General features: G+C 42.3%; 1 protein-coding gene across 1 annotated transcript in view; it reads right to left on the bottom strand.

The window, feature by feature from the left end:
- Positions 1-19776: 19776 nt before the first annotated feature.
- C3H1orf87 (chromosome 3 C1orf87 homolog) overlaps positions 19777-27516 on the bottom strand; it is an 82295-nt gene continuing 74555 nt past the window's right edge. The window contains 2 exon segments of the mRNA XM_066264989.1: positions 19777-20252; positions 26880-27087. Coding sequence (XP_066121086.1) covers positions 20092-20252; positions 26880-27087 — 369 coding nt within the window. The 3' untranslated portion in view covers positions 19777-20091.

Here is a 27516-nt window from a genome sequence, read left to right as displayed (position 1 = left end):
CTGCTCGGTTTTGCACAGCTTTTCTGCTCCATTCTTTCTCATTTTTGACACTTGTGATTATTACCAATCCTGGTGGCGCTGATGCACGGGAGTGCAATGGTTACCATGGCATGCTTAATAGCGAGAGCAGATGTTTGGCAGGCGAACTCCTTGCATTCTAAATGCACAAGGCGAAAGTCGGTGGAGGGCGTAATTGATTTGCTGACTGCAATGGGAAGCCAGCCCATGCTGGGCCAGGGCACCTTCTCACTCTCTCTCTCTAACACAGCACATGGTCTCCTCATAAGCTGACCCCTTGTAGGCTCGTCTGGCCTTGCATGTTATCCATTCCCACCTGCTCTCTCCTCTTCTGCTCTGCTCCACACCTGCAGCCTCCCAAACAAGCTACAGGCTCTCTCCTGCCTGGGTCTTCACACGGCTGTGGCCTCTATCCAGAGCCCCATCCTCTGCGGTGTGGGCAATGCTCACACATCCCATAATTCTCAGCAAGGCCTCCCTCTCCAGCATGCCTTCTTGAAGTCCGAGTTGGCAGGACCACACGATGCATATCCTTTCGTAGAATTTACTGTTGTGCTGTAATTGCTTGTTTAATTGTTTATCTTCCCAATAGAAGGTGGATTTCTTGAGTGCAGGAACTACGATACTTATGGGTATAATTTTGACTATAATTTGTATAAAAATTACATGAAATAAAATATCCATCCTTTAACAGTAGTATCACATTCTTTGTAAAACACCTCACGACTGGAGAGCAGGTGCCCATGACCTCCCTCCAAACAGAATTATTCTTCTCTGCGTGTAAGGTCCACATTCCTACCTCTGAGCCCCTGTTTGCAGCATCACCTCCATCTAGAAACCTGGTGTCTTTCTCTTATTCATCTCCACCTTTTCAAATTCTGTTCATCATCGGGGCAGCTCTTAGGTGCCATGTAACCTTCTCTCATATACCGTCACCCAAGCAAAACTGATCAAGTCTAATCACAAGCCCCTTCCCTAACACCCCCGCTCCCTCTGCACCCTTAACCCTGCAGCATACCGTCTGCGGCTCCTTCGAGACCCTTGATTTTCCAAGACACAGCCAAGGGGAGAACCCAGGCTTTGGCCTGAAGCCGACGTTTATGTCCCGAGGCTGCCATTTACTTGTTATGTGTGACTTCGGACATCTTAAATGACCTCTTAGCTTCATTTCACCCATTACTGAAATGGGTGTAATCACACTTACGCTACTGGGAGGCTGTGTGGGTGAAATGCGATACTGAAGAAAAACATGTAGCCCAGTGCATACAACATAGCAAAAACTCATTGAGCACTTGCTATTATTAAGTCAGTATTGATATATTTTCTAGACGCCACTAAGGAGACTGTGCCCTCCTTGAAGTCAGTGCCATAATGCCTGTGGACACCCAGCCGTGTCCCAGCTCCCAGCTGCTGTCACTGACGATGGGGAGAGTGAAGGAAACGTGCCCTCCCTGGTGGGCTCCACTGCCTTGTCTGTATGTTGGGATTATGAGATCATGGGGAGCATTATATTTTGAGTACTTTTTAAACTGTAAAGTTCAAAATCATTGTGAGTCCACGTAAAGGGGCTAGCATGAGAGGAAAGGCCTGGAGTGAAGGCACAGCCATTTCTGCTTCACTTTGAAGATGCTGAGCTGAGGCTAGTTTGCAGTGGATTATTGCACTGGTGACATGAGTGTTTCATATTCACTGTGCCCATGTGTTCTGAGCCAAGTAGAGGAAGAGGCACAGAAGGGAGGTGTGTGTGCTGATGTGTATGTATGTTTGGGGGAGGGGAATGGCAGATAGAAGGTTTTCCAGGGACAGAACAACTTAAAATTTACCTGGCAAAGAAGAACACACTTTGGTTTTGACATTATTTTCAAATAATCACAACTCATAGTAAAGAAATGACCAGTGTTGTGACTATGACCAAGATATTACATTACTAAAGACTGAAATTTTTTACCAAGTGGTTTGATGAAGGATATTGATGAAAGTAAACATCTGTGAGGTCGCTGAGCTGACCCCAACCAGGTGAGAATGATAGATTTGAGGGAGCTTTATCATTTCAGTTTTACTGAAGTGCTCATGGATTATTTGCTATCTTCATGAAAATTCATAAGTTAAAAAATATCTTTCAAAAGATATATAACTGTGACTGATATTTCTCAAATTATAAAATAAGTTTTTATATCCCATTTGCAACAGTTATAATTTCCACCTCTTTGAAAAGTTATGCCGTCCCTCCCTACCAACCCAATGCTCCCTCCATTTGGTGCTTCTGACCATGAACTTCAGGCAATTTCCGGTGTGGTACAGGCTAGAGTTAGCGTGTCCTCACTTCCTCACATCAGTCAGTCATGTGAGCACTGTGAATGAAGTCTCTGGGTTAGTGTTTCTTTATACCAGGGGTAGTCAACCTTTTCATACCTACCGCCCACTTTTGTATCTCTGTTAGTAGTAAAATTTTCTAACCGCCCACCGGTTCCACAGTAATGGTGATTTATAAAGTAGGGAAGTAACTTTACTTTATAAAATTTATAAAACAGAGTTACAGCAAGTTAAAGCATATAATAATAAATACTTACCAAGTACTTTATGTCAGATTTTCGCTAAGTTTGGCAGAATAAATCTTTATAAAACAACTTACTATAGTTAAATCTATCTTTTTATTTATACTTTGGTTGCTCCACTACCACTCACTAGTAAAGCTGGAATGCCCACTAGTGGGCGGTAGGGACCAGGTTGACTACCACTGATTTATACTATCAGGGCTCTAGCTCCTGGCCTGGGATGATAGGACCACACAACTCTGAGGTTTGGAGACCTGGAGTCTAAATCCAGGTTTGTGAGTAGCTTGTAATACTGGGAATGTATTTTCAAACTTCTCATTGGGAGAACACCAGGGTTGGACTCCATCATTTTCTGTGTCTATTCAGAGGATCAGATGATTTTTTTTTTACTCTGTTGATATGGTGAATTGTATGGATTGACTTCTGATTGTGGAACCAGCCTTGCATTCCTGAGATAAACATCACTGGGTATTATACTTTTAATGTATTGTTAGATCTGATATGCTTGTATTTTTAAGGATTTGAGATTATGTTCATGAAGGACATTGGTCAGTAAATTTCTTTGCTTGTAATGTCTTTGGTTTAGGTTATCTGGATAATCTCAAAGAAGAATTGAACAATGTTCCTTCCTCTTCTCTGTTCTGGAAGAGTTTGCATAGAATCGATGTTATTACTTCCTTAAGTGTTTAGTGGACTTTTCAAGTAGAAGCATCACTTGGAAGTTTTTCATATTCTAAGCAGCCCAGGACACCCAGGGGTCCTTCCTGGGGCAAGTTTGGAGGGTGTCCTGCCTCAGGCCCTTGAGAAACTCTTTCTGATTAGAGGAACAGGGGAACTTTTCACTCCAAACCACATGGAAGGCTCCTCTTCCCTGGTCACTTCTGGTGTCACCTCTCCCACTCGTAGGTCGCAGTTTTCCCGGAATCGTGTGGAGCCTTTAAGAGACAGTGTGATATTACAAGAAAAGCTCACATTCTTGGCTCTAGCACACAGCAGGTCTATGACCTCAGGCCCACCTTCCTGAATCTCTGTGAGTCTCAGTTCTGCATCTGTATCCGGGTATGGTGAATTTTAGCTCAGGAGGTTGTTGTGAGGATTGAAGAGATAATAGTTAAAAATGTCAAATATAGTAAATTTTCAATAAACACTAGCTTTCTGAGGAAATAGAAACACCTGTCCCATTTTACTCTGGCCATGGGACCCAATTGGGTAAAATGCCTATTTACTCACCTCTGAATCTGGAATAGTTTTTCTAAAGGGAGACAGAAATGTAAAGATAGAGCTCTTTTTATTTATTATTATTTTATTTTTGCCATCTGTTCAACGAGACAAACGAGTTTACCTTGAAAATGGTCACATTACAAAGTGATTGCTGGATGGGAACAATTTGTCATAATGCTCTGATTTTGCTGCTTCCTTCCCAGTGGAGAGAATGCCCTCTTTTGTTACTGAGGCTCCAGAGCGTTGATTCCTAATGGGAACTGGAGAACAGGCAGCTATTCAAATTCTAACTAGAGCCTAGAATGATGGTTCCTTTTGATTGAAAAAAAAAAAAAAGTCATGAGTCAGCTGCTTAGGAAAATGCTTTGCTGATGATATTAGTACATAGAAGCAATCTCATCAGTCTGGGAAGCGCATTTTCAAGAGGCAAGATTGGCAGGGCAGAAAGGACAGAATATTAATGAAACTGTCAGGGGTGTGGATGATGATGTTGTTTCAGTTCTGGGCAGTAGAGGGCGTTGTTGTCTCCTAATCCTGAACTAGAGATTTGGCAAGAAGGTGATTTAGGGAGTTTGGAAGAAACTTGGCTTCTTCTTGGCTGTTGTCAAGTTCCATGATTGGTTTAGTACAATTGCATTTGGTTGGCTTTTAGTCTTCACTAGGAAGAACCAAAAGGGCAAAGGAGAGTTAGTTACAATATTAGCTAGCACTGTATAAAACTTGCTACGAGCCAGGCACTGTTCTGAGTACTTTATGTATAAACTCATTAAATTCTCACAACAGCAGTGTAAGATAGGTAATAATACTACTATGTCCATTTTTGAGGACACTAAGACACAGAGATGTGAAGTAACTTCCCTAAGGTTACACAGCTAATAGTTGTTTGTATTCTTAAACATTATTAGGAAAATGCCTTGCTGATATTCACACTTTTTATCCCTTTTGATCATGCAAACAGTTTTATATGGTAAGTCTATTTTTCATTTTATTACCATTATTTTAGAAGAGAAAAATCTGAGACACACACAGAGATAGACTGAGAGAGAATGAACTTCACAAATTTAGTCCTGAAGTGATCTAAAATTCTTTTTTTGTGTGTGTGTGATGGAGACACAGAGAGAGACAGAGAGATGAACAGATAGGGACAGGCAGATAGGAAGAGAGAACGATGAGAAGCACCTTAGTCATTCATTGATTGCTTTCTCATATGTGCCTTGACCAGGGGGCTACAGCAGAGCGAGTGACCCCTTGCTCAAGCCAGCAACCTTGGGCTCAAGCCAGTGACCATGGGGTCATGTCTATGACCCCGTACTCAAGCTGGTGAGCTCGCTCTCAAGCCAGCGACCTCGGGGTTTTGAACCTGGGTCCTCTGCCTCCCAGAGTTTGATGCTCTATCTACTGCACCACAGCCTGGTCAGGCAATCCTGCAGTGTTCTAAAAATACGTTCAGTGCTAATAAATCTAGGCTTTATATGATTGGCTAATAATACAGAGAAAGTGTTGGAAAGCAGGACTTAGTCAAAAGTCTGACTCCTAGTCCAGTGCTTTTCATTTCCACTGTGTCCTACACACTTCCCTCCTCTGAGCCAGACTCTGTGGGGTGAAGGGTCAAGAGATGGAAAAGCCTCGTCTCTGGGCTGCCAGTGCCCTGAGTACCCTGACTTCTCCCCTACTTGATACTCTCAACCACTGGACCTGAAGACACGGGATGCAATTTTAGCGCTCTCACTTGGTAGCCTGGTGACCTTGAGACTGTCTCTCTGTTCAATCTGTAGAACTATGCTTCCAGGAGGCAGGACTGAAAGGCAGGAGAAGCAGAAATATCATTTCACTGCTGGACAGGGAAAAGGCAAGAAGGCAAGTTCTTGCTCCTATGAGGTTTACTTTAGCAAAACAGGTGTTTGGACCATATAAAATCAAAGGTCTTTAGGGCTGACATTTTAAAAAACAAATTAAGATAAAACCTCAAATCTGTTACTAAATCTTGATCTGATGGCAGAGGACCTCAAACCAAAGGATGACTTTAAGGCAAAGGATTTTTTGTTTTGTTTTGTTTTAATTATTTTTAAGTTTTAAGTGAGAAGAGGGGAGATAAAGAGACAGACTCCTGCATGTGCCCCAAGCAGGATCCACTTGGCAACCCTGCCTGGGGCTGATTTTCAAATCAACCAAACTATCCTTAGCATCTGAGACCAATGCTTGAACCAATCAGCCACTGACTGTGGGAGGAGAAGAGAGAGAGAGAAAAGGGAAAGGGAGGGAGAGAGAAGCAGACGGTCGCTTCTTATGTGCACCCTGACCAGAGATTGAACCCAAGATGTCCACATGCTGAGCTGATGCTCTATCCATTGAGCGAACTGGCAAAGTTTTATTAACATTTTAGTTTGGATAATTTCTTGTTGTGGGAAACTGTCTTATTAATTGTTGAAAGGTTAGCAGCATCCCTGGCCTCAGCTCACTAGATACCAGTAACACCACAGCCTCCTTGACTTGTGACAACCAAGATAAAACATCTAATTATGGGAATGCGCACACTGCGGTAGACCAGAAGGACCAATGCTTTAGGTTGATGACAATGATTATGGTGGTAATAATAATATTAAATACTACATTTTCTTACTGACAATTACTGGCTCTTATGTTCCAGGCCCTGTTATACACAGTCAAGTGTATTCTTATTCCATCTTCACAACTACCTTATGAATTTGGTATTGTTAAATTCATTTTATGGAGGAGGAAAATGAGGCACAGAGAGATTAAATAACTTGATCAAGTCCTGACCAGGTGGTGGTGCAGTGGATAGAGCATTGGACTGGGATGCAGAGGACCCAGGTTCGAAACCCCAAGCTCGCCGGCTTGAGCAAGGGGTCACTGGCTCTGCTATAGCTCCCCTGTCAAGGCACATATGAGAAAGCAATCAATGAACAACTAAGGTGCTGCAACAAAGAATTAATGCTTCTCATCTCTCATCTCTCTCCCTTCCTGCCTGTCTGTCCCTATCTGTTTCTCTCTCTGTCTCTGAAAAAAAAAAAAAAAAAAAAAAAAAAAAAAAAATATATATATATATATATATATATATATATATATATATATATTAAACAAAACCAACTTTTATTTCATTGGTGAAAATGTACTATACAAAAGGCTGAAAGTACTGGAGTATCTGCATATTCCCTGATCCCCTAATTTTTTTAGTTCATGGTGAAGTAAATTAATTACATCGCTAAGCAAACTATTTAATTCAGCTAATATATATTTATATGTATATATAATTTTGTAGCCAGATTTTTGTCAACGAAGGAAACATTGCAAAGATTTGTAGCCTGACACTAGTTCCTTATCTTGCTGCAGGCAAGCATGTTGTTACAAGTAGGCACAGAAATGAAAATGTTGCCTAATATTTCCATGGAACTTTACCATTGGCAAATTTACTACCTTCTCTATTCTTACATGCTTCTTATAGATGTTCCTTTCCAGACCTTGTGAGGTTTACTGAAGAGGCTGCATAAAGTAGACATCACTTTCCAGTTGAGGAGACCAAGGCTCAGACAGTTCAGTGTTTTGTCCTTGCCATTAAGATAATAACTTGGAAATCCAAAATCAAATTGAAGTTTCCTAGCTCATAGTCCATTTTTCTTTCTGAAACAGTGTAAGAACCTAAAATCAGATTGCTGTTACTTTATGTTAAATATGACAGGGGTTTTGAAAGAAACAAAATCACAATCCTTTGGTCAATGTACGTTTTATTCAAAAAGCATGGTGCTCATTTGCTTCTCTGGGGTTGTAGAAAGAGTCTGAGGTTTGGAATTAGTCTTAGCTTTCATGTTTGGAAATTATATGCTCTTAGGCAAGTTTTCAAGCCCATTTGACCCTCAGTTTCCCCACCTGTCATATGGACACAGTCACATCTACACGTGGGTTGTTGCAATGGTACAGTGCCTGGAAGGATGTTGTGTGCATCGTGAGGGCTAAGTCAATGTGACTTTTCTCTCTTCTTTCTGTCTGGCGTGTGCTTTTTGATCCTCTTCCAGATCTCTAAAACTGTCTTCTAACACTGCAACTAATCACAGTGGAAACTAATCTTTATCACTAATGCACAATCCATCTGGGAGAAAGTCATTCCTTCCTAAATCAGAACTAATCAACGGGGCCTCAAGACCCAGCTCTGTCCTCCATGAGCTCGTAGGAGCAGATGGAAAATGGGCTGGGCAGATGGAAAAACCCCATTTTCCAACAGGAATTATTTATTTGTGAAGTTGGAGCCACATGGAATGAATATTTTGAATTAGGAGGATGAAATATTGTAAGATTCACAACAGGGCCATGAAATTAACTAATGCACTGTGCCTACCAGCGTCACTGTGAGGCAGGGAGTAAGAATAATAATGGGGCTTTTAAAAAATGGTCCAAACACATACATTATTTACTTGTGTGTGTACGTCAGTGTCAATGACTCCCTCGAAGCTGTTCTGCTGAAGGCATTATCCCTCACGCCCTTCCTAAGAAAGGCTGTTCTCACTGCAAGGTCCTTTTTCTTTGTGATCAGGTTAGTGTAGAACATGAACATTATAAAATACCTAGCTACCATCTTATGAGACCTCTCTAATGTTACACACTGTGTGTGGTGTTTTCCATATCTTGTATGCAGCCCTTATGATGATCCTGCAAAGGAGGTACTTTAAAAGCTTACTTTACAAATGAAGAACCTGAAACTCAATGATATTAAGTGATTTACCTAAGTCATACAATAGTCCATAAGAGGTTTTCCTGCTTCTGTTCTTGCATCTCAGACCTTTCTTCCAAATGGCCTCCAGCAATCTGAACATTCATCCAATCACATCACAGCCCTTTGCCCCCTGTATGGAGTCTTAGCAGGGCATTGAGAGCCTTCAAGATCTCACTGTACCTTCCCCAGCTTCCTTCACCTTCACATCATGCTTCAGGTGTGGGCAACCATAGTTCCCAGCACCCAGAACAAAGCCTGGCTTCATGTCTCAGAGGCTTTGCTCATCTTGATTGGTCTATTTGAAAAACTCAGCCTTGCCACCCAAGTACCCCACTCCCAGCTCCATTTTGACCAATTGCTTCTCCTCTGCCAGGATCAGCCCAGGAATAAATATTCTAGGAAACCTAGCCTGACAACAATCATGCTCCTATCACTGGGCTGAGCTGTGTGCCCCTGTGTGGTGACCGAGTATGTCTGACTTTCCTCTTATGTAGCACTTAGACTCTGTTGTACTCAGCAGCTTTAGTGTCTGCCTTCACTAGCTGATTCTGAGTCCTGCTTTACTCACCTCTGGGTGCCTGCTACCCAGCACAGTTCCACACGTAGAGGGGTGTTCATTAAACTGATGAATGAGTAAATGAATGATCTGATGGATAAGAATGACAAGTGCTTTCTGCTAAAACTAAAGCCTGTGGTATTCATGATGGCCTCAGAAAACAAACAACTGAGACATTCATATGGGTGTAAGTTCCCAATGCCTCATCAGGATCCAGAGAGGGCTGAGGGGAACCACAGCACTGGCAAGTGGCCTTCTCAGAGTGAGGAGGACTGAGCTGGGGGAGAGGTAGATGGAAAGTAGGCATGTATTTTCTGACCTGACTGGTCTCAGGGAGGGCAACTACCTACAATCCAATTCCAGACAAGGCAGTGTTGGAAGAAAGGCTAAGTTAGTCACTGGCATTTGAATAAGACCGTTATCTAGAAAGTTTGGAAAGAATCTTAGACAATCTATTCAGACTGTTTACTGAGGCCTGGCCATAGAATGTGCTCAGTAAATACTTTTAAATTTAAAAAAAAAGAGAGAGAGAGAACTATAAAGGGTTGAGCTCCTCTCTTCCCTTCCTAGACTCAAGAGGCCCAGGGTAATTAGAAGTGCTAGAAAGAAGCAACCCAGGCCTTTACTGGCTTCTGGAAGTGACCCAGGGTGGACTGGAACTGGGAAAGGTCTGTTCTTATGATTTGACTTTGGGCGATGGGCACACAATACAATCAACAGTCCAAATGCTGTAGAAATGTTTACTTGAAACCTATGTACTCTTATTAATCAATGTCACCCCATTAAATTTAATTTTCTAATATAAAATTAAAAAGTCATGACCCTACCTGCCACAGTTTGGCTGAGGCTTTGAGTCTCATAGTTCCCACCTCGGAGGGCTATCATGAGTAATGTGTAAGATCACACAGCCTGGCGCAGAGCGTGTGTTTAAGGAACATTCTTTCCCATCCCTGGGCTCCATGAGCCTTGGCACAAGGCAGCAAGAACCCCAAGCCACACTGGAATGTGGGGTCACAGTTCTCTGCACCCTGGCAGTCCGGCTCTCAGAATGGGGCAGACTTGCTATGGCAGCTGGATAATAAGCCAGAATAGAATAGAACTGGCAGGTCTGGCAAGAAATGGCCACTAAGAACTGTGCTGAGGGAAGGCAGGTCTTCCTCTCTATCTCCAACTCCTGCTCTACCTTTGGCAAAGTCCAGAACTTTTCTAAGTCTCAGCGTCCTCATCTGCAAGATGGTCACCATGCTTCTGGTGGCCCACTGCAACCCTGCCTGTTCTCTGGTGCTGTTCTGAGGCTAGTGGACAAACATGAAAACGTGCCCTAGGCAGTGCATCACAGTTGACCTGGGAAGAAGTGAATTCCTTCAGGAGATGGGGGAATAACGAGCCACAAAAGCTCCTTTCAGAGGCAGGATATAGATTGGATCTCAGGCTCCGGAAGTTCCAACTGTGCACAGGACTCTCTCCTAGGTCTGCCTGAGAAATAGAGGAGTCGGTGAGACTGACCCTTGTGGACCTCAAGTCAACTAAAGACATCGATGTGACTACAGTGTGGTTGTTACAAAAGATCAGAGGAGACAAATCCAATCTAGAGGTGGTGGCACTTTCTCTTTTTCTGCCATTGAGATAAGGTGGCCGAGACATGACAAACTCTCAGATTCTTGGTAACTTAAAATGTTTTGTCATTCACAGTTTCCTTGACATGGAGTAAACACTCATCTTTCCCATCACTGACAGATTTTCATCCACCTTGAATGCTTCTGAGGACAAGAACACTACCAACTTTCTAGAGCAGTCCACTTCGTTGTTCATCTGTTGTTATTGTTAGTGTGTCTTTTTTCAGGCTGGACTGACATTGATCTCCTTATACTTCCTCCCCCCCCCCCACTCAGACCTAAAGAGAAGCAGAATACCTCTCCTACCCACCTTTCTGTTGCTCCAGTCTTTTTCCAACATGTTGAGCATGAGGGCAGGTGGTGCCATGGCTGAGTAAGGAGTGGGAAGGCTGGTAACCAAGGTAAGTGCTGTGGGAATAATCTGAGGTTAAGATGGGTTATATGGGATGGGCTGTTTATTTAGAGACACCTTCATAGGAAGTTGGAAATGGAGAGTGTAGGTCGGGGTTTGGTTACATAATAAGGGACACATGATTTTGATCTTGTAGAATGAAAAGGAATGTAACAATTGAAAGTAAGTAAAGATGGTGTTGCAAGAAGAGAAAATTGCATGTGCAGAGGCAAAAAGAAAAAGTTGTAAACATGTGCAATATCTTTAGGAAGCAGTTAGTTGTCCATGTGGCTGAAATAAAGATGGGAAAATAGAGGCAAATGAGGCAGGAGAGATGGGCAGTGAGACAAAGGCATGCAGTGAGATGATGACTTCTAGCCAGTAATTAGCCAACCTCCAGTTGGTCTCATTTTGTGGGTAATGGGAAGCCGTTTAGTCATTATGCAGTTTTCTGACACTTTTTTCACTTGTGCAAAAATATTTATGTGATATGCTCTTCAGAGCCCTGATGCTTAGGCAGCACAGGGCCTGGGACATAGTAAGTGCCTTATATGTATTTGCCAAATAAATAAATATGGTAGCTGGCTTGTATGACTTAAGGTGTTGGAACTTCACTTGAGACATCATTTCTTACAGTATCTTACATAGAATACTAGTTTTGAAGGATATCAAAATGTTATTTAAAAATAAAAGTACTTTACTCAAATAAGTTTGAAGTAAATGAGGATAAGAGTTTTTGTTTTGTCTTAATTGGACATTGGGCATTTGGCAGTTAGACTCACCAAGGGAAAGGAGATACAGCCTATAGCAGTGTTTTTCAACTTCCAGTCTACAAGAAATTTTGTGCCGGTCCGTGAAAGAGTTAACTTCCCTAGTGTTGTATAAAGATAATAGACTCAATGATATTACTTGAATTCGCTTAGGCTCAGGGTGATTTCTGCCTTGGTGGCCCCCAAAATAATTCTCCTATTTTTTACCAGTCTCCCAAGAATAGAAAGGTTGAAAACCACTGGCCTACAGTGCTTTCCAAGTTTTCCTGAATATGAAACCCCTGTCTGGAGGAGTACCACCTGGTCTTAGTGTTCCAGGGAACACACTCTGAGAAACACAGACTTGTAGGTATGAGAAAGTAAAAAAAAAAAAAAAATGAATGTTTTTTATCGTTATGAGCATGGTAGAGGGACAAAGAGATGGTGGAGAAGATCCAGCTGCTTAAAATATCTGGCCACAAAGCAACATATGTGACTTCTGTTTTATTTCACTGATGATAGCTAGTCACAAAGCTGTGTTTCGATACCTGGAGTCAGGGACAGTGTTGTCTCTGCCTGATGGCTACCTTCCCCTTTGAACTCCCCATTATGGGACATGGAATATAAATTTTGGTGGACAGCTGTCTCTGTCATAGGGTCTGAAAGAAAGTCTCCCACTTTGGCTGGAGAGAGAACTGGAAGAGCCTGGATATGCAGGCTAACCCACTAGAGTACCGAGGGCTATTCTTGGGAATTCTTTCCTCTTATGTGTCAGAGTGTATCGGTAAGCTTAGTCACGTTTTGACCTGGTAACAAACTTCCCCAAATTCTTAGTGGCTTAGTTTTTGTTCATGCTCAAGGATTATGTGCGTGTTCATGATAATGAGTTCTCCTTTGCACCACGTTGCCTTTACTCCAGGGAGGCTACTCTTTGAGAAATTGCTGGCTTGTGATTGAAGAAAAAGAGAGCATGGGAGAACCACACAATATATTTTAAAGCTATTGTAAGGAGGGACATATTTCTTCTACTCAACTTTAATGACCCACATAAGTGATTGGGGTCAACAGGATGATATTGACAATTCTCTCACTGGGAGGGAAGTCAAAAGTTGCAGGCCAAGCCTGGTATCAATGAAGTAGGAAAGTATCTCCTAGGGAGAAGACACATTTTGGACAATAATTGTTTTGAAAACAATCTAATATATCTTACAGGGGAACCAGAATTCCCACTCTTTGAGGTTAGCATACTGAAAGGTCCCATGGAATTTCCAACCAATTTCAAGGTAGGGTCACACCTTCTGTTGTTGGCAGCAACTCATTAAATAGGGGATTGGATTTCCAGTCTTATGAATGTCAAGAGTAAGGCCCTGCTTACCTGGGGCTGCTCTCAGCACCCCTGGAGTCCTGTGTCCAATACTTTCTGGAGGACAGCACCCTTGATAAGAAAAAGGATCCCAAATCCTGGCTTGTGGAGCTGAGGGGAGAGTCTGTACAACATAGGGTATATGAGTGTGTGTGTTGGGAGGAGAGGATAGCAAATCTTTAAAAACTATGAGGTAGGAAAGATATGTGGTTTATGCTTTTTTCCTTTCCTGGAAACATCATCTCTTCACTCATCTTCACTCAACAGAAATCCGTCTCAGCATCCTGGAGTGAGCACTGCTGTCTTCTCCTCCAGAAAGCTCTCACTAATCCACTCATGTGAAGACATTTACTCCTCTTTGTGCCCTCCTTATTCCCAGGGAAAATCTCAGAACACATGCTCATCACACACAGATTATTACTATTACTGATATTATTATTATTTTAGTGAGAGACAGACAGAGACAGATAGGAAGGGAGAGAGATGAGAAACATCAACTCATAGTTGTGGCACTTTAATTGTTCACTGATTGGTTTCTTATACGTGCTTTGACTGGAGGGCTCCAGCATAGCCAGTGACCTTGGGCTTCAAGCCAGAGACCTTGAGCTCAGCCAGTGACTTTGGGCTTCAAGCCAATGACCTTTGGGCTCAAGCTAGTGACCATGGGGTCATGTCTATGATCCCATGCTCAAGCTGGTAACCTTGGTGTTTTAAACCTGGTCCTCAGCATCCTAGGTCAATGTTCTATCCACTGTGCCACCACCCAGTCAGGCCAGACAATTATTTATTTAATTTCTCTTATGGGCTGAATTGTCTTCCCACATAAAAGATATGTTGGAGTCCTAATTCCCAGCACCTCTAAAATGTCATTGTGGTGGCCTTTAATTAAGACTGGTGTCCTTATAAATACAGGGGAATTTGGACACAAGGAGACAGACGTGCACACAAGGAGAGCACAAGATGAAGGCAGAGAACAGGGTGATGCATCTACAAGCCAAGGAATACCAAAGATTGCCAACAAACTTCATGAAGCTAGGGAACAGGCATGGGACAGATACTCCTCACAGTCCAAGGAACCAACCATTGAGACATCTTGATTTGGGACTTCTAGTCTTCAGAACTATGAAACAGTACACAAAAGATTTCTGTTGTTTAAGCCACCCAGTTTGTGGCAATTGGTTATAGCAGCCCTAGCAAACTAGTACACTTAATTACACATCTGTTCCTTCAACATCCTTCCCTTTTCTGAGCCCTCTTCCCAATTCAAGTCAGTTCTGGAGGAAAGTTTTCCTTCTCTTTCTCTTTCTCTTTCTCCTTTTCCTCTCCTTCCTTCCTTCCTTCCTTCCTTCCTTCCTTCCTTCCTTCCTTCCTTCCTTCCTTCCTCCCTCCCTTCCTCCCTCCCTCCCTCCCTCCCTCCCTCCCTCCCTCCCTCCCCCCTCCCTCCTTTCCTTCCTTCCTTCCTTTCTTTCTTTCTTTCTTTCTTTCTTTCTTTCTTTCTTTCTTTCTTTCTTTTCTTTCTTTCTCTCTCTCTTCCTTCTCCCTCCTTCTTTTTGTTCCTTTTCTTTCTCTTTTTTCTTCCTTTCTTTTTTTCTTTTCTCTTTCTTTCCTTCTCTCTCTCTCTCTTTCTCTTTCTTTCTCTTTCCTTTTTTCTACCCCTGATGCCTAGAAGGTCCAGGGTTAGTACAGTAGATACTGTAATTATTGATAAAAATTTACATTCTCTTACCCACAAGGGAGAGTAGAAAGTGGATTAAAAGAGAGACCAACTTTAGCAGACCAAACTGGAGCTGAAGCTGTCTGGAGAGGAAAAGATGACGAGTAGTAAGGTTTGCATCTCTGAACGTGTTTAAACATAGGAAGGCTGAAAGAGCTCCTGCTTAAGGCTGGTTCTATGAGAATGTTGAGAAATAGCTTTGCCAGTTGGGATCTTCCAGGAATTGGCTTACTGATTGGTATTTTGTAATTCCCAGGAGACAAGACTTGGGTAGCAGTCGAAGACTGTGTGGGAGAGCAGGATGTGTGTTTTGATTCAGGGCCTGTACAAGGTGTTGACTGCTTTCCATCAGATCAGTCTTTGTCAGGGCTCAATCTGCTTGTAAATTATTCTGGAATCCATTCCTGGCAGAGCCATCTGTTCACAGTTGTCCTACCATCTGACCATTTGCCCTCTGTCAACCTCCTTGCCCTAGGTACACCCACTGCCAATTAGAGTCCACCCACTATCCAACCTGGATAAACTGAGTCTGGGAGAGACTGGACAGGAGAGACAGGAGGAGTAGGGAGACCTTTCAACACACTGACATTCAGGGCCAAGATATGTCTGGGGGAGGTCCCAGCAGAGCCTTTGCAGAGAACTTGGGGAGACAGCATGTGGCCGAGTCAGAGCCATATTGTGCCCCAGACAGTCTGATGGCTCCACAAATAATATTGATGCCTTTTGTTTGGAAACTCTTTGTGAAGGTTTCCCGTTTTTCAACAAGCCACGCTGAATGCTTGGCCTCCCCCAAGCCACTTTGCCTTTTGCACGGTCCTTGGGCCAACTGTGCAGGCAGATGAGGGTCCCTGAATGCTAATGAGGGGGACGGCTGGCATTCCTGAGGCACCCGGCTCTGGGAACCCTGCCTTTGTTACTAAGGAGCTGTTGGAACTGTAGCTGAAAGGCTCTGACAAGAGTGGGGAGCGCGGAGAGCTAGAGAAGAAAGGCGAGCATTTGTTTTCAGAGCTCCACAGTTCTCTGGCCAGCTCCAAAGCTGTCCAAGTTCTGATCCCAATTAGAATATCAAACCCCGTTATTGTTTCTCTTAATGATCTTGGGAAATTCCTTTGAAGAGTCAGTGAGCACTTAGTGAACCTTCTGGATGGCGTGATCTGTATAGTTGTGCTTCTGCTTGTGTACACAGGCCACGCCGGGCACCCTGAAAACACCCTTTATTACAGTCCCCAGAAGGAGGTCATGAGACTGGAAGAACTAGAAGAGGGTAAAAGCTGTTGAGTTTTCAAAGTATTTATGTGGGAGCTCCGTTCGCCAGACGTTCTCCAGGTGTCCACTTGCTGGCGAACCTGGGCTCTGTGACGGGGATGAGGACGAGGAAGACCTTGGTGCTCATTTGCAGTAACCTTGAGACTTGCCGGGGAGACAGACCACACATACTAAAGAGAAATCTGGGGGTGATTTGCTCTTACTGTGATCTGGACACAGAGGTGGATTTAATGGCAGTCACACTGGGCACACGCCCGGGGCCCCAACTTCTGAAGGGTCCCACAAAACCCCAACTTTACACTTTTTTCTAATGACAAGGGGCCTAATATTTTCTTCTGTGCCTGGGGCCTCAACCCACCTTAATCTGCCTCTGCCTGGAGAGCACTGTTGAACTTGAAGTGTGCACTGGATTCTAATCCTGCCTTAGTCACTCACGAGCTCTAAGTCCTTCAGCAAGTACATTTACCACCTTAAGCCTCAGCTTCTCTTCTGTACAATGGGCCTGGTAATACCAGTCTAGCAGGGTGACAGTGAAGAGTAAGTGCAGGTGAGAGAGCAAAAACAGGAGTGTGGAGGATATGAGTTCTGCCCTCCAGGACCCCACTATCAGTGAGCCCACCGTTGGCTTGGAAGGCATCTGTACTTCAAAAAGGCAATGAACAATTTGGCCCACTGGATAAGGTAAATCAAAATGCTGTAGAAGAATAAAGTACTAGGCCATTTCCCCCTTATAACGCCTATCTACTAGTGCTAGTCAATTTGCAAGTGGTATCTTCTTCAACACAAAGGACTGTGTGATAGGCAGTGAATTGCTCAGCATCACACATCTGGGAAAGCACCTGCCCAGCTAGTGAGTGAGACCCAGCCTCTGTTGTCAGCACCGTTTTTATTTTCAGAGCTGGAGGCTGAAACCGTTGGGACAGACACAGTTGGCACCATATCTCCAGGGTGTACTGCACACTGACACTCACTTAGAAAGGTCTGGCTAGAAGAAGGTGGTCAAGACCATGGACATCAGACATCCTCACAAGGACACAGCCATGGGGAGTATACAGAACACCACTGATCTGAGAAAAAAAAATAGAGAGAGGAGTAGCAGATTTTCTCCTAAGCAAGCCATGGAGACCTCCTAGCATAGAGGTCATACCAATATTTTCAGGTTGATGACCTCGTGGCATTTTCCCCTTTGTGCCCAGTGGTTTGCCTCACAGCCAGATCTCATTTAGCCTCTACGTTGTCAACTTGATGTTTTAATAAGCTTTTCTTTACAACTTTAGTTGAATTTTATGTCTTTTAATGTTTACTCGGAGAAAAACTAACCAGTATGTACTTCTGCAGTGTGCAAGCCTTGCACACGCGCACGTACACAGGTCTTGGGTGAAGTAGTGGAGAATCCCAGACAGGAGAGGACCCAGGAACAATGGTCACTTGGTTCTAGAAGGCAGACAGATCTCAAAATTTGTTTTTGCTGTGGCAGAAACCCCACCTCCGTATATCATCTCACACAGACTGTTGTTCAGCTTCCTGGCGCTCAGCAGCTCAGGGAAGGGACACAAGGAAGGTCCATTAGGGTTTACAACATCCCCCTCCCCTCGTAAAGATAGGATTACTCCCTTTTACAGATGAAAAAACTAAAGACCAGTGAGATTAAACATCTCTCCAAGGCTATCACCTACCAATTGTCAGAGCTGGATTTTGGCTAGTGTTAAAGCAGCATCTTTTTCTACTCTCTGTTGAAGTGCGGGTGGTGGTGGTGGTCACGGGGGTGGGGGCAGTGACTGTGGATTCAGATCAGGCCATGGCTGACCCACTTCTAAACGTATTCACTCAGCTAGCCCTACAGAAGTACAGAGTATGCACAGCCTGTGTTGACATGGCTCTGGGGACACCTCTCATGCTATGTGGATGGGGTCCCCTGCAGTCGTTTGACTTGGTGGGTGCAGAGGCTCTCTTCTGTCAGGGCCTTCCTTCACCTCGATTCCTTTGCGTACCCACAGAGAGCTAGGATAAAGCAGGATAGTCTGAGGTATCACGCGACCAGTGCCTTCCAAAATGCCCTGTTCCTCCGGCCAATTATCAACAGGCACAACCCAGCAACTTTCTGACTTTTCACCCCCTTGAGCCTCTGTTTCTCCATCTGTGAAATGGAGCTGTGAAAACTGCCTCATTGAGTTGAGAGAGTTGCATTAAACAAGGTATGTCAAGTTCCTGAAATATAGTAGTTGCCTCTGCATACTGAATTGTTTTCTCTAACATTCTGATTTTCCTCATTTGGTAATTTTTTTTTTTTTTTTTTATCTTTCTGAAGCTGGAAACCGGGAGAGACAGTCAGATAGACTCCTGCATGCGCCCGACCGGGATCCACCCGGCAAGCCCACCAGGGGACGATGCTCTGCCCAGATGCTCTGCCCCTCTGGGGCGTCGCTCTGCTGCGACCAGAGCCACTCAAGCGCCTGGGGCAGAGGCCAAGGAGCCATCCCCAGCGCCCGGGCCATCTTTGCTCCAATGGAGCCTTGGCTGCGGGAGGGGAAGAGAGAGACAGAGAGGAAGGAGAGGGGGAAGGGTGGAGAAGCAGATGGGCGCTTCTCCTATGTGCCCTGGCCGGGAATCGAACCCAGGACCCCTGCACGCCAGGCTGACGCTCTACCACTGAGCCAACCGGCCAGGGTCCATTTGGTAATTTTTTAGCATGAGGAAGTCACATCAGTTGGCTTAAGCTGGTCCAAGAGTTGTAGAATGTTAGAGAGGTGATTGGTCTGCCTCAAGAGGCATTTCCCTGGGCAACTCAAGGGTTATAAAACTAAAGGAGGTTAGACCAGAGGGCACTGAGAGATAATTTATATTAGTGGATCCCAATTAATGTGTTCTTAAGGTTTTGATCAAAAAATTTTATGAGACACCCCGCTATACAAAATGGGTAAAAAATAATGCTCAGAGAACTTTCTGTTTGCTTTTTGCCTTGAACATAACTCCTTCCTGCTATCGCTCACACAAATGTAAAAACCAAGATCCAGGTCACTCAGCATTAAGGGTGGTCCTGGGAACACATTTATAGCTGACACCCTGGACTAGTGTTCATTCAATGAGCTCATGTGGCCTGTGTGGTGTGCGCATGTGTAAGGGTGTGTTGTGTGGAAGGTGCAAAGTGGGTGGTGGTGGGGACTAAAGATAGAAGAACTGTGGAAACTGCTGGAAAGTTTGCTTGATTTCCCTGTCAAAAGAAGTAAAGAGGATGCTACCTATTTCTAGAATCCTTTGTCCTAGGAGTCCCTCCTCGAAACTTCTATCTATCCAGTACTTTGGGCAAACATCCTAGGAGATAGTGTAACATTATCTAGTTTTGTACTAGAGAAAATATTGGGCTTGTTCAGAAAACCTCACTTGGAAATCTTCTTTTTCGTATTAAGATAATATATTGTTGATAGTTTTATTTTTCTTATAATGTGGATATCATTCCCAGAACAGTGTGACTAGAAGACAGGCTAACTTACTCATCCAACAATTTATTTAGGTTTATTATGTGACAGGCAATTTGAGGAATTGACAACATCTAGCATGTTTTTTTTTTTCTCTCCCTATGAAATTGCAAGTTTTGCAAAAACACAGTATGATCAGCAATGTAGAAAAAATATGTAATATTCATAATAAGCTTTATTAGAATAGAAGGGGATTTTAAGAAATTGGATTCTTGCCACCTCCGAAGAGAAAACCTGGTTTTCTCGGATCTCTCTGAACTGTGTATGAACGCGCATCACAGCCAGAAACCAAGTCCAAGTCCAAAGCGTCGACATTAGCTGCCTCGGCCTCAACTCTGACAGTGCCTGCCTCCACCACCACATTCAGGCTGGGGAGAAACACGTGCCTGGGTAAAAAGGGAGATAAAGGGAACATCTGTTCTCACAATATGGGCTTGTTATCATAGCTCCTTTAAGTACTGGAGTGCTGGTTCCAAGAGCATATTTTCTCCCGAACAAAACCTCTTCAAGGCCTGGTCCATTTTCTGAGGGCTCAGGGACAAGTTGTGAATGAGATTGTAGTTGTGAATGAGGCGTCTGGCTCGTTCCTTCCCCAAGACTCCTGGTTGGGTTGGTGAAAAGTTTTTAAAAGAGGATGGAGGAAACCAGAAGAAAAAAAAAAAATGTATTAGCTTGAATGACTTCAGAGTAAACATAATATGCTACTATTTTGAAACTTTAAGCATCTTAAAAATCAAGTGAAACCCTAAAAAGATATTTCCAGTCCAGGTATGCATCAGATATGTCAGGAGGATTTGAGGGTGACTCTGGGAGAGGAGACGGGGATCTAATAAAACCTGTAACTAGAGTCTAAAGCAGTCTAAGCTTGTTCTTTGTTGCCATAAAAGTTTAAAAGCCATTTTTGAAACAGGTGGGGTCTACTAAAATTTTTTTTTAAATTGTTCTGGTTTATTTTATCTGTGAGGTATCTAAACATATTCCTAAATATGCAGGATTCAAACAGTGCATTTTTATGCAATTCTGGAAATGTGTCTACTGTGACTCCCTCCAGCTTGCTGTGTAATCACAGGTAAACTATGTAACTTCTTTTACCTCCGAGTCTAAGTCTGTCCAATAGAGATGGTCGTGTTTATCAATATAGGATGTACTCTGGCACCCATGTGTTATATATACCAGTGCCAATGTGTTTTCATGGTAAAGTTAGGTAGATTTCCATAGATAATGAAGAGTTTAGGTGTAGAACACAGCATCCCCCAAGATCAACAACTCGTTCATATGCCCCTAATTGTGGAGTTACATATGTCAGATACTGTGTTTGGCAATATAAAGGATTCAGAAAAGTGGTTTGTTACCCCAGGAAGCTCCTGAACCAGTTGGAGCAAAAAAGATATGCAAAAAAATGAACTAAAGTGCAACAATAACAATAATGACTGATAATTATATTTAAAATTTGTTGTGTTTTAAGCACCTGGCAAGCATTTTTCCAATAATAATTCATTTAGTCCTCATGAGAACCCATTTTATAGAGTGACAAACTGAGACATGAAGATGGCAAATCCCTTGCCAAAGGTTGCTCAAGTCCATGCATTAAATACCTCCACTACATTATAGAATTAGAGGGAAGAGATTGTTTCTAGTCAGGCTCATATTGTTTACTGGATGTGTTCCTTGATTGTAAAGCTCTATGCTATGGGGTCAATGAGAAGATTTTATATATCTTTATAGGGATGAAAGATACAGTCCTTGCATCTTGCTTTACTACATTGCCATAGTTGTACAGATTGTAAAAATGATTGTAAAATTCTTTCTCAGAGAATTCAAAGGCAGTCCCCTGGTAATTTTTAATTTTTTAATTTTTATTGTTTTGTGTGTGACAGAGACAGAGAGAGGGACGGATAGGGACAGACAGACAGAAAGGGAGGGAGAGAGAGAGATGAGAAACATAAATTCTTCATTGCGGCTCCTTAGTCTCCTTAGTTGTTCATTGATTGCTTTCTCATATGTGCCTTCACCGGGGGAGCTATAGCAGAGCGAGTGACCCCTTGCTCAAGCCAGTGACATTTGGGCTCAAGCCAGCGACTATGGGATTATGTCTATGATCCCATGCTTAAGCCAGCAACTCCATGCTCAAGCCAGATGAGCCCACACTCAAGTTGGTGACCTTAGGGTTTTGAACCTGGTCCTCTGCATCCCAGTCCAACACTCTATTCATTGTGCCACTGCCTGGTCAGGTATTCCCTGGTCATTTATTGAAAGCCACTCCCAGTCCATGAGAATTAGGTCTGGTGGATATCTGTCATCTCTGTTTAAGTTACTAAGCACTGTTCATATTTGAATGCCCAAGAACTGTTGAACAAGATTCTTCCTTTGGAACTTCCTTCTAATGAGTGTTCTTAACAATGGGCTATGGAAAGGTAATTCTATTATGATCTATTCCTTTCATGTCTGTCCTATCCAGTTCTATACTATATTCCATCCGATCCTATGTATGTTTGTTTCTATTCTATTCTGATTTGTTTATTGTCTATCTCTTCTTACTAGAATGTTGGTCCTTTTCTTTGCAAACATCTCTCTTTGATGTTGGCCAACTGCATCTCTGCAGATGTCTGGACTGGGTGGCTGCCCTTGTTTGGGCCTGGATTTGATTGCTCAGGGTATTTTCTCATACCTTACCTTTGGAGTAAGTGTCTGACTGGGAAAACTACTTTAACCTTTTGAGCCTCAGTTTCTTCAAGTTCAAGGTAGGGATAATAAAACTGTACAATAATCAATGAAACAGTAAGTGCAGCAAAATGCCCAGAATTAGTAAGCACTCACTAATGCAGGTATTACTACGATAGGCTAATTATAATGATAATATCAACATCATTTAAAATATACAGATGTGTATTTTAATAAGAAGAAATTATTGCATCTATATACTTTAATTTATATTTAATTAAAAAAATAAAAGAATGTAAAAAAGCATGTTTAGGAATCACTACTGGTTTGAGTGTGTGTGCAGAGGGGCATTTTCTACTATTTTCTAAGCTTTCCCATTGGTAGGGGATCCCTACTGTCAAACAAAAATCCATTGACTGGAATTTGTATCTGTCTAATTTCTTGTCATTAGAGGCTGCCCAAGGAAGCTACATAAAATATCCTACACTCCGTCTAAGTGATGGAAAGTTCATCTTTCTCCCACCAGAAACAAAATGAAAGAAGTAAAAGGAAGAACTTCTTTAACATCCATTTCATTTTATGGTTCACAGAGAACTTTCAGGTCTCATTTGATCCTTTCTCAAATTTGGGGGTATATTTTATTAGTATCAGTTCTCTTTTATGGAAGAGGAAAGAGGCTCACAGACTATAAGTGACTGGCTTTTAGGATTCAGAAATTGGTAATGACTGGACTTGAATCTAGGCCTTTTAGTAAAAACAAACAAAGCAGTAGGTGAAACCAGGTTTCTCTGGTATGTCGTGGGAGTTTGATGTAGTGGGAAGTCCAATAGATTGGGGTTGGAATTATGGCTCAACTACTACTTGAGCTTGGCTTTCTCCTCAGTAAAGAAGGATGCACATCCCTGCAGCATGCGGTTGATGTGAGGAGTTAGCGATGCTATGCATGTCAAGTCCAGACTCATGCAGAGAATGGCCTTGAGGGCTCTCTTTGCATTCTGCCACCTTGAACTCTAAAATACTTTTCATCTAGCCTTCAGTTCAGTGGGAAGATTCCAAATCTATCATTCATCCAAACATTTATCTCAATGACCCTTCTCTCTTTAGAAAACATGACCAGTTATTCGGTCATTCCTTATTCCTTCTCCTCAAGGATATTTGCTTGACAACCCCCATTAGAGAATAAACACAAAGTAGGTTCCCAGAAATGCTAACTTGATGATGGATGGTCTGCCTTCATCCTGGATGAAGAACACCCTGGCCTACATATTTCCGTGCACATAATAAAGAACAGTGATTCATCAGTGGGCAAAGTAGGTATCATCTGCTCAGTGTCTAGAATGGAGCTGTGGTGGTCCGCTAAATACTGTGTTCAATAAACCAACAAAATGACTTCAGTTAATTCTCTTTCCTTATTAAGGATGGTTATAGATGTTCCCAGATCTGGCTGACACATTCTTTGGCTGTTGGGGAACTAATGAATTTCATAGAAACAGAGAAAACAGGCATAAATAGAGAAGAGGCCATGAGAAAGGCATTTCGGATCTGCCGGAATCTGCCTCCAAAGTCAACAAAACTCCGTTTTTCCTCAGAACAGTTCAGAAGTATGAGAAAGGTCCCGGTCTTTGGGGAGTCTCTTAACAACTAAGTTATGATCCATCATCCATCACTGTAAATCAGCATGGGTTTCTTTAAAGATATCTTTTATTTCTACTCAGTTTTTTGTTTTAATTCGTTTAATTTTTGTGTGTAACCTCCTCACTCATCACCACTGTCCCAGTACTGGTACGGCTATCTAGACTCACGATTATTTCAATAACCTTCTTATCTCCTTTCCTACAGTATCTTCCCCAAGCTGCCTATCTCAGTTGTCATTGTATTCCCCTTTGGCGGAAACTTTGGTGAACACTGGGTAGAGAATAAAGCCCCAGACTAGACCTCAGAAGCACAATAGGGTCTCAATTTCACTCTCCAACCAACATGAACTCCAGTTTTTTCTCGTTCATTCCTCCCCCCCCCCCCCCCGGTGCATTTATTCCTGCCTTCTTCTAATATTTGCAGAAGATAGTTTCAAACTTGGAATGCTCCACCCAAGTATCCAAGGTTTATCCGCAGTCCACAGGCTAAGCGCAGGCTCTTTTGCACAGAGCCCTAAGTATCCCTGCTCATATTAGACGATGAGCTCCTTTTTATCTCTCTCTCTTTTCTTTGGACTCTTGAACTCTTCTTTGTGTATTTAATTATAATACTTTACTATCTGCTGTCTTTAAAAAAAAAAAAAAGATTGGTATTGAACTATTGCTAATCTGTGTCTTACCTTTTTACCTAAAAGCTCTTTGAGGCCAGAGACCACGTCTCTTTCTTTCTTGTTTCCCGCCTGGTCCCGCCTCTAGCACAATGCTGGGCTCATAAAAGTGGTTTAACAAATGATTTTCTAATTCAACTAAATAAATTTTCATTTGAAATTTTAATTTTTTCCCTCTCATTGTGTATAATTATTTAAAATCCTTGGGTATTATAGGATAGTTAGACTTCATGTGGTCTATATTTAATTTACTGTGGAAATTCTAAACAAAATGAAACCAAAACAAAAACACACAGAGAAAACAAAAAGACAAGCATTGCTATTGTTGTATAATTACTTCTAGAGAGGACTAATGTGTATTCTTTCTCTTTGAAAAAATTACTTTCAGTTTTATTGAAATATAACAGTGTGTGAGTTTAAGCTGTACATGTGATGATTGGATACGTGTGTGTATATTGTGGTAAATGTTTACCACAGTAAGGTTAGTTAAAACATCCTTCACTACACAGAATTGCCATTTTGTTGTTGTTGTAATTGTTATGGTGAGAGCATTAAGCTCTACTTTCTTGCCAATTTTCAAGCCTACGACACAGTTTTGTTAACTGGTCATCAGACTGCACATTAGGTCCTTGCAGCTTTTCTATCTTAAAATTGCAACTTTGTACCGTCTTACCAACTTCTCCCCATTTCCTTTAGCAATCACAATTCTACTCTCCATTTTTTAAAGATTCCACATATAATACAGTAACTCCTCAGGAACCATAGTATGTGATTCGATTCAACAGTTTTCGTCCATGTGTCTCTGTGTATGTTCCCTCCCTTCCATTCCCCAAGTCTCTGAGTTCCGACACTTATCCTCTCCCACTAGGACATTGCAGTGGCCTCCTTTCTCCTTTCCTGCTTTCATTTTCTCCTTTCTTCATTCACAGCCATCAAGGATCTTTCTGAAATACAACTTTATCTTCCACACCCCTGCTTAGAAAATCTCAGTGCTACTCACTGTCTTTGAAGTAAGTCCAGATTCCCTGGTCCAGCATCTAAGGGCTTCTGAGATATAATGGCATCCCATGTCTCCACATTTATCACTTAATATTCTGCTTTAAAATTTTATTGTTTTATTTTATTTTTAAATTATTTATTTTTATTTTTAAATTACAGTGGCACTTCAATTAATATTCTTCTGAATAACCTCTATATTCTATCCAAACCAAACTCCTTGCATCGAGCTTTAGACATAACACTTTGCTTGGCAAACCTGAACCTCTGCCAGAAAGAGCCCTCTATTTCATTCCTTCATATAAAAACTGCATTTTATCTTCAATGATTCATTTCACATTACGGTCCATTTTCTGACCATCTTATGAGGAAGGAATTCTCCTTTCTCTGAGTGCCCACATAGCACACTCTTGTGGTATTTACCACCTTCCATCTTGGATTTAATTATTTATGTACATTCATTTATTCATTTATGTACTGCTTCAAAAATATGTTAAACAGAATTGTGCAAGGTGCTGGGTATAAAAAAGAAATGTAATCTACTGGTGACTTAGTAGTAAGCCCTTAGATTTAAAAAAATCAAGTATGATAAAGAATGTTAAAGAACTCCGAGAGGCCCGGTTACTGTTTGCCTAGAACTGACTGGAGAAATGAGGCAGGTCTCAGAGAAATAGAGCTTGACTTCTAACATAATATATTTAGGGATTAGTTAGCCAGGTGGACAAACAAGCTAAGGAGTTGTCAAGGGGTAGGGTAGGTAGAAAAGAGGGAAACGGCTCAGATTGAGGGTGTAGAGATTAAAAAGGCAAGCCTGAGGAGAAAGCAAGACAAGTCTGAGGAAGGCAAGTTATTCCTTATAACTGAGTAATATATTTTGATAAAAGAACAATTAAAGGAGAAGAGACTCTTCAGGTGGACAGAGACCAGATTTTGCCTTGCTAAGAAGTTTGGAGTTCAGCCTGTTAGCAGGCACACGGAAGTATTTCAGTTACGGGAATGAGACTGGATTGCGGGTTAGACTCAGGTAGTAAAATAGAAGAAGGATCAGAGACAGAAAGAAACTGTAAGCCACCCAGTGGAAGATCTCCACCTGGTGGGTGATTCATTCATGTCTATTCATCTTTGTATTTCTTGACTGTGCTCAGCACAGTGCCAGGCACATGGTCCATATACAAATTGTACTTGTTAATAAGTGAAAGAAAATGTGTTCACTTTCAGACTAGAACATGACGAGAAAGGTCTATCAGCTGTAAGCTTCCCACACTTCACCTGTATTACTCAGATCACACAGATAGAGGGCATTCTCTAGTTTCCTAAACCTGTCAGTCCATGTCTCACAGTCTTCAGACTTGTTCTTCATCGCTGGGCTCACATAAGGCTGTGAGAGCGGCGTGATCGTCAAAGAGCTCAGGGGATCTCTGGGAGTTGCAGACTCGGCAGGAAGGTTTTTTGGCTGCTGCACCTCTTCTGGAGATTTCTACCAAAACAACACAAGCATCTCACTGGCAACACATTCACCACCCAGAGCTCCTCCAGTCTTTTGGCCAAAGATGAGGCCATACGACTAGTAAGATTTATTGCAAGTTCTGGTTTTGTAAGGCTAGGAGGACAAGTTTCAATCCTCGGTGCCATAGGACCGTATCTGCCAAGTCCTGTTGGATATAAACTACTATATTGAGTGCTTTTTTTTTTTAAAGGGAAAGGGTAGAATTATGGCTTTTATTCAGTTTGCATTTCATAAAGCAAAGTTTTTGTAACTAGCTGAGACTTCTCATGATGTTCTACTCAGTTTCATGTTTGTGGTATTCCCCAGGGTATGGGCATCAGGAAACACTTCTGACTTCTTGATGGGGAAAAACTCTGGGTAATGAATATGAGTTTTCTGACAAAGAGTAATTGAAACAAT

The sequence above is a fragment of the Saccopteryx bilineata genome, chromosome 3 (assembly GCF_036850765.1).
Source record: "Saccopteryx bilineata isolate mSacBil1 chromosome 3, mSacBil1_pri_phased_curated, whole genome shotgun sequence".
Lineage (NCBI taxonomy): Eukaryota > Metazoa > Chordata > Mammalia > Chiroptera > Emballonuridae > Saccopteryx > Saccopteryx bilineata.
Note: the sequence above shows the minus strand (reverse complement) of the source record. Positions and strands in the feature narration are given on the sequence as shown.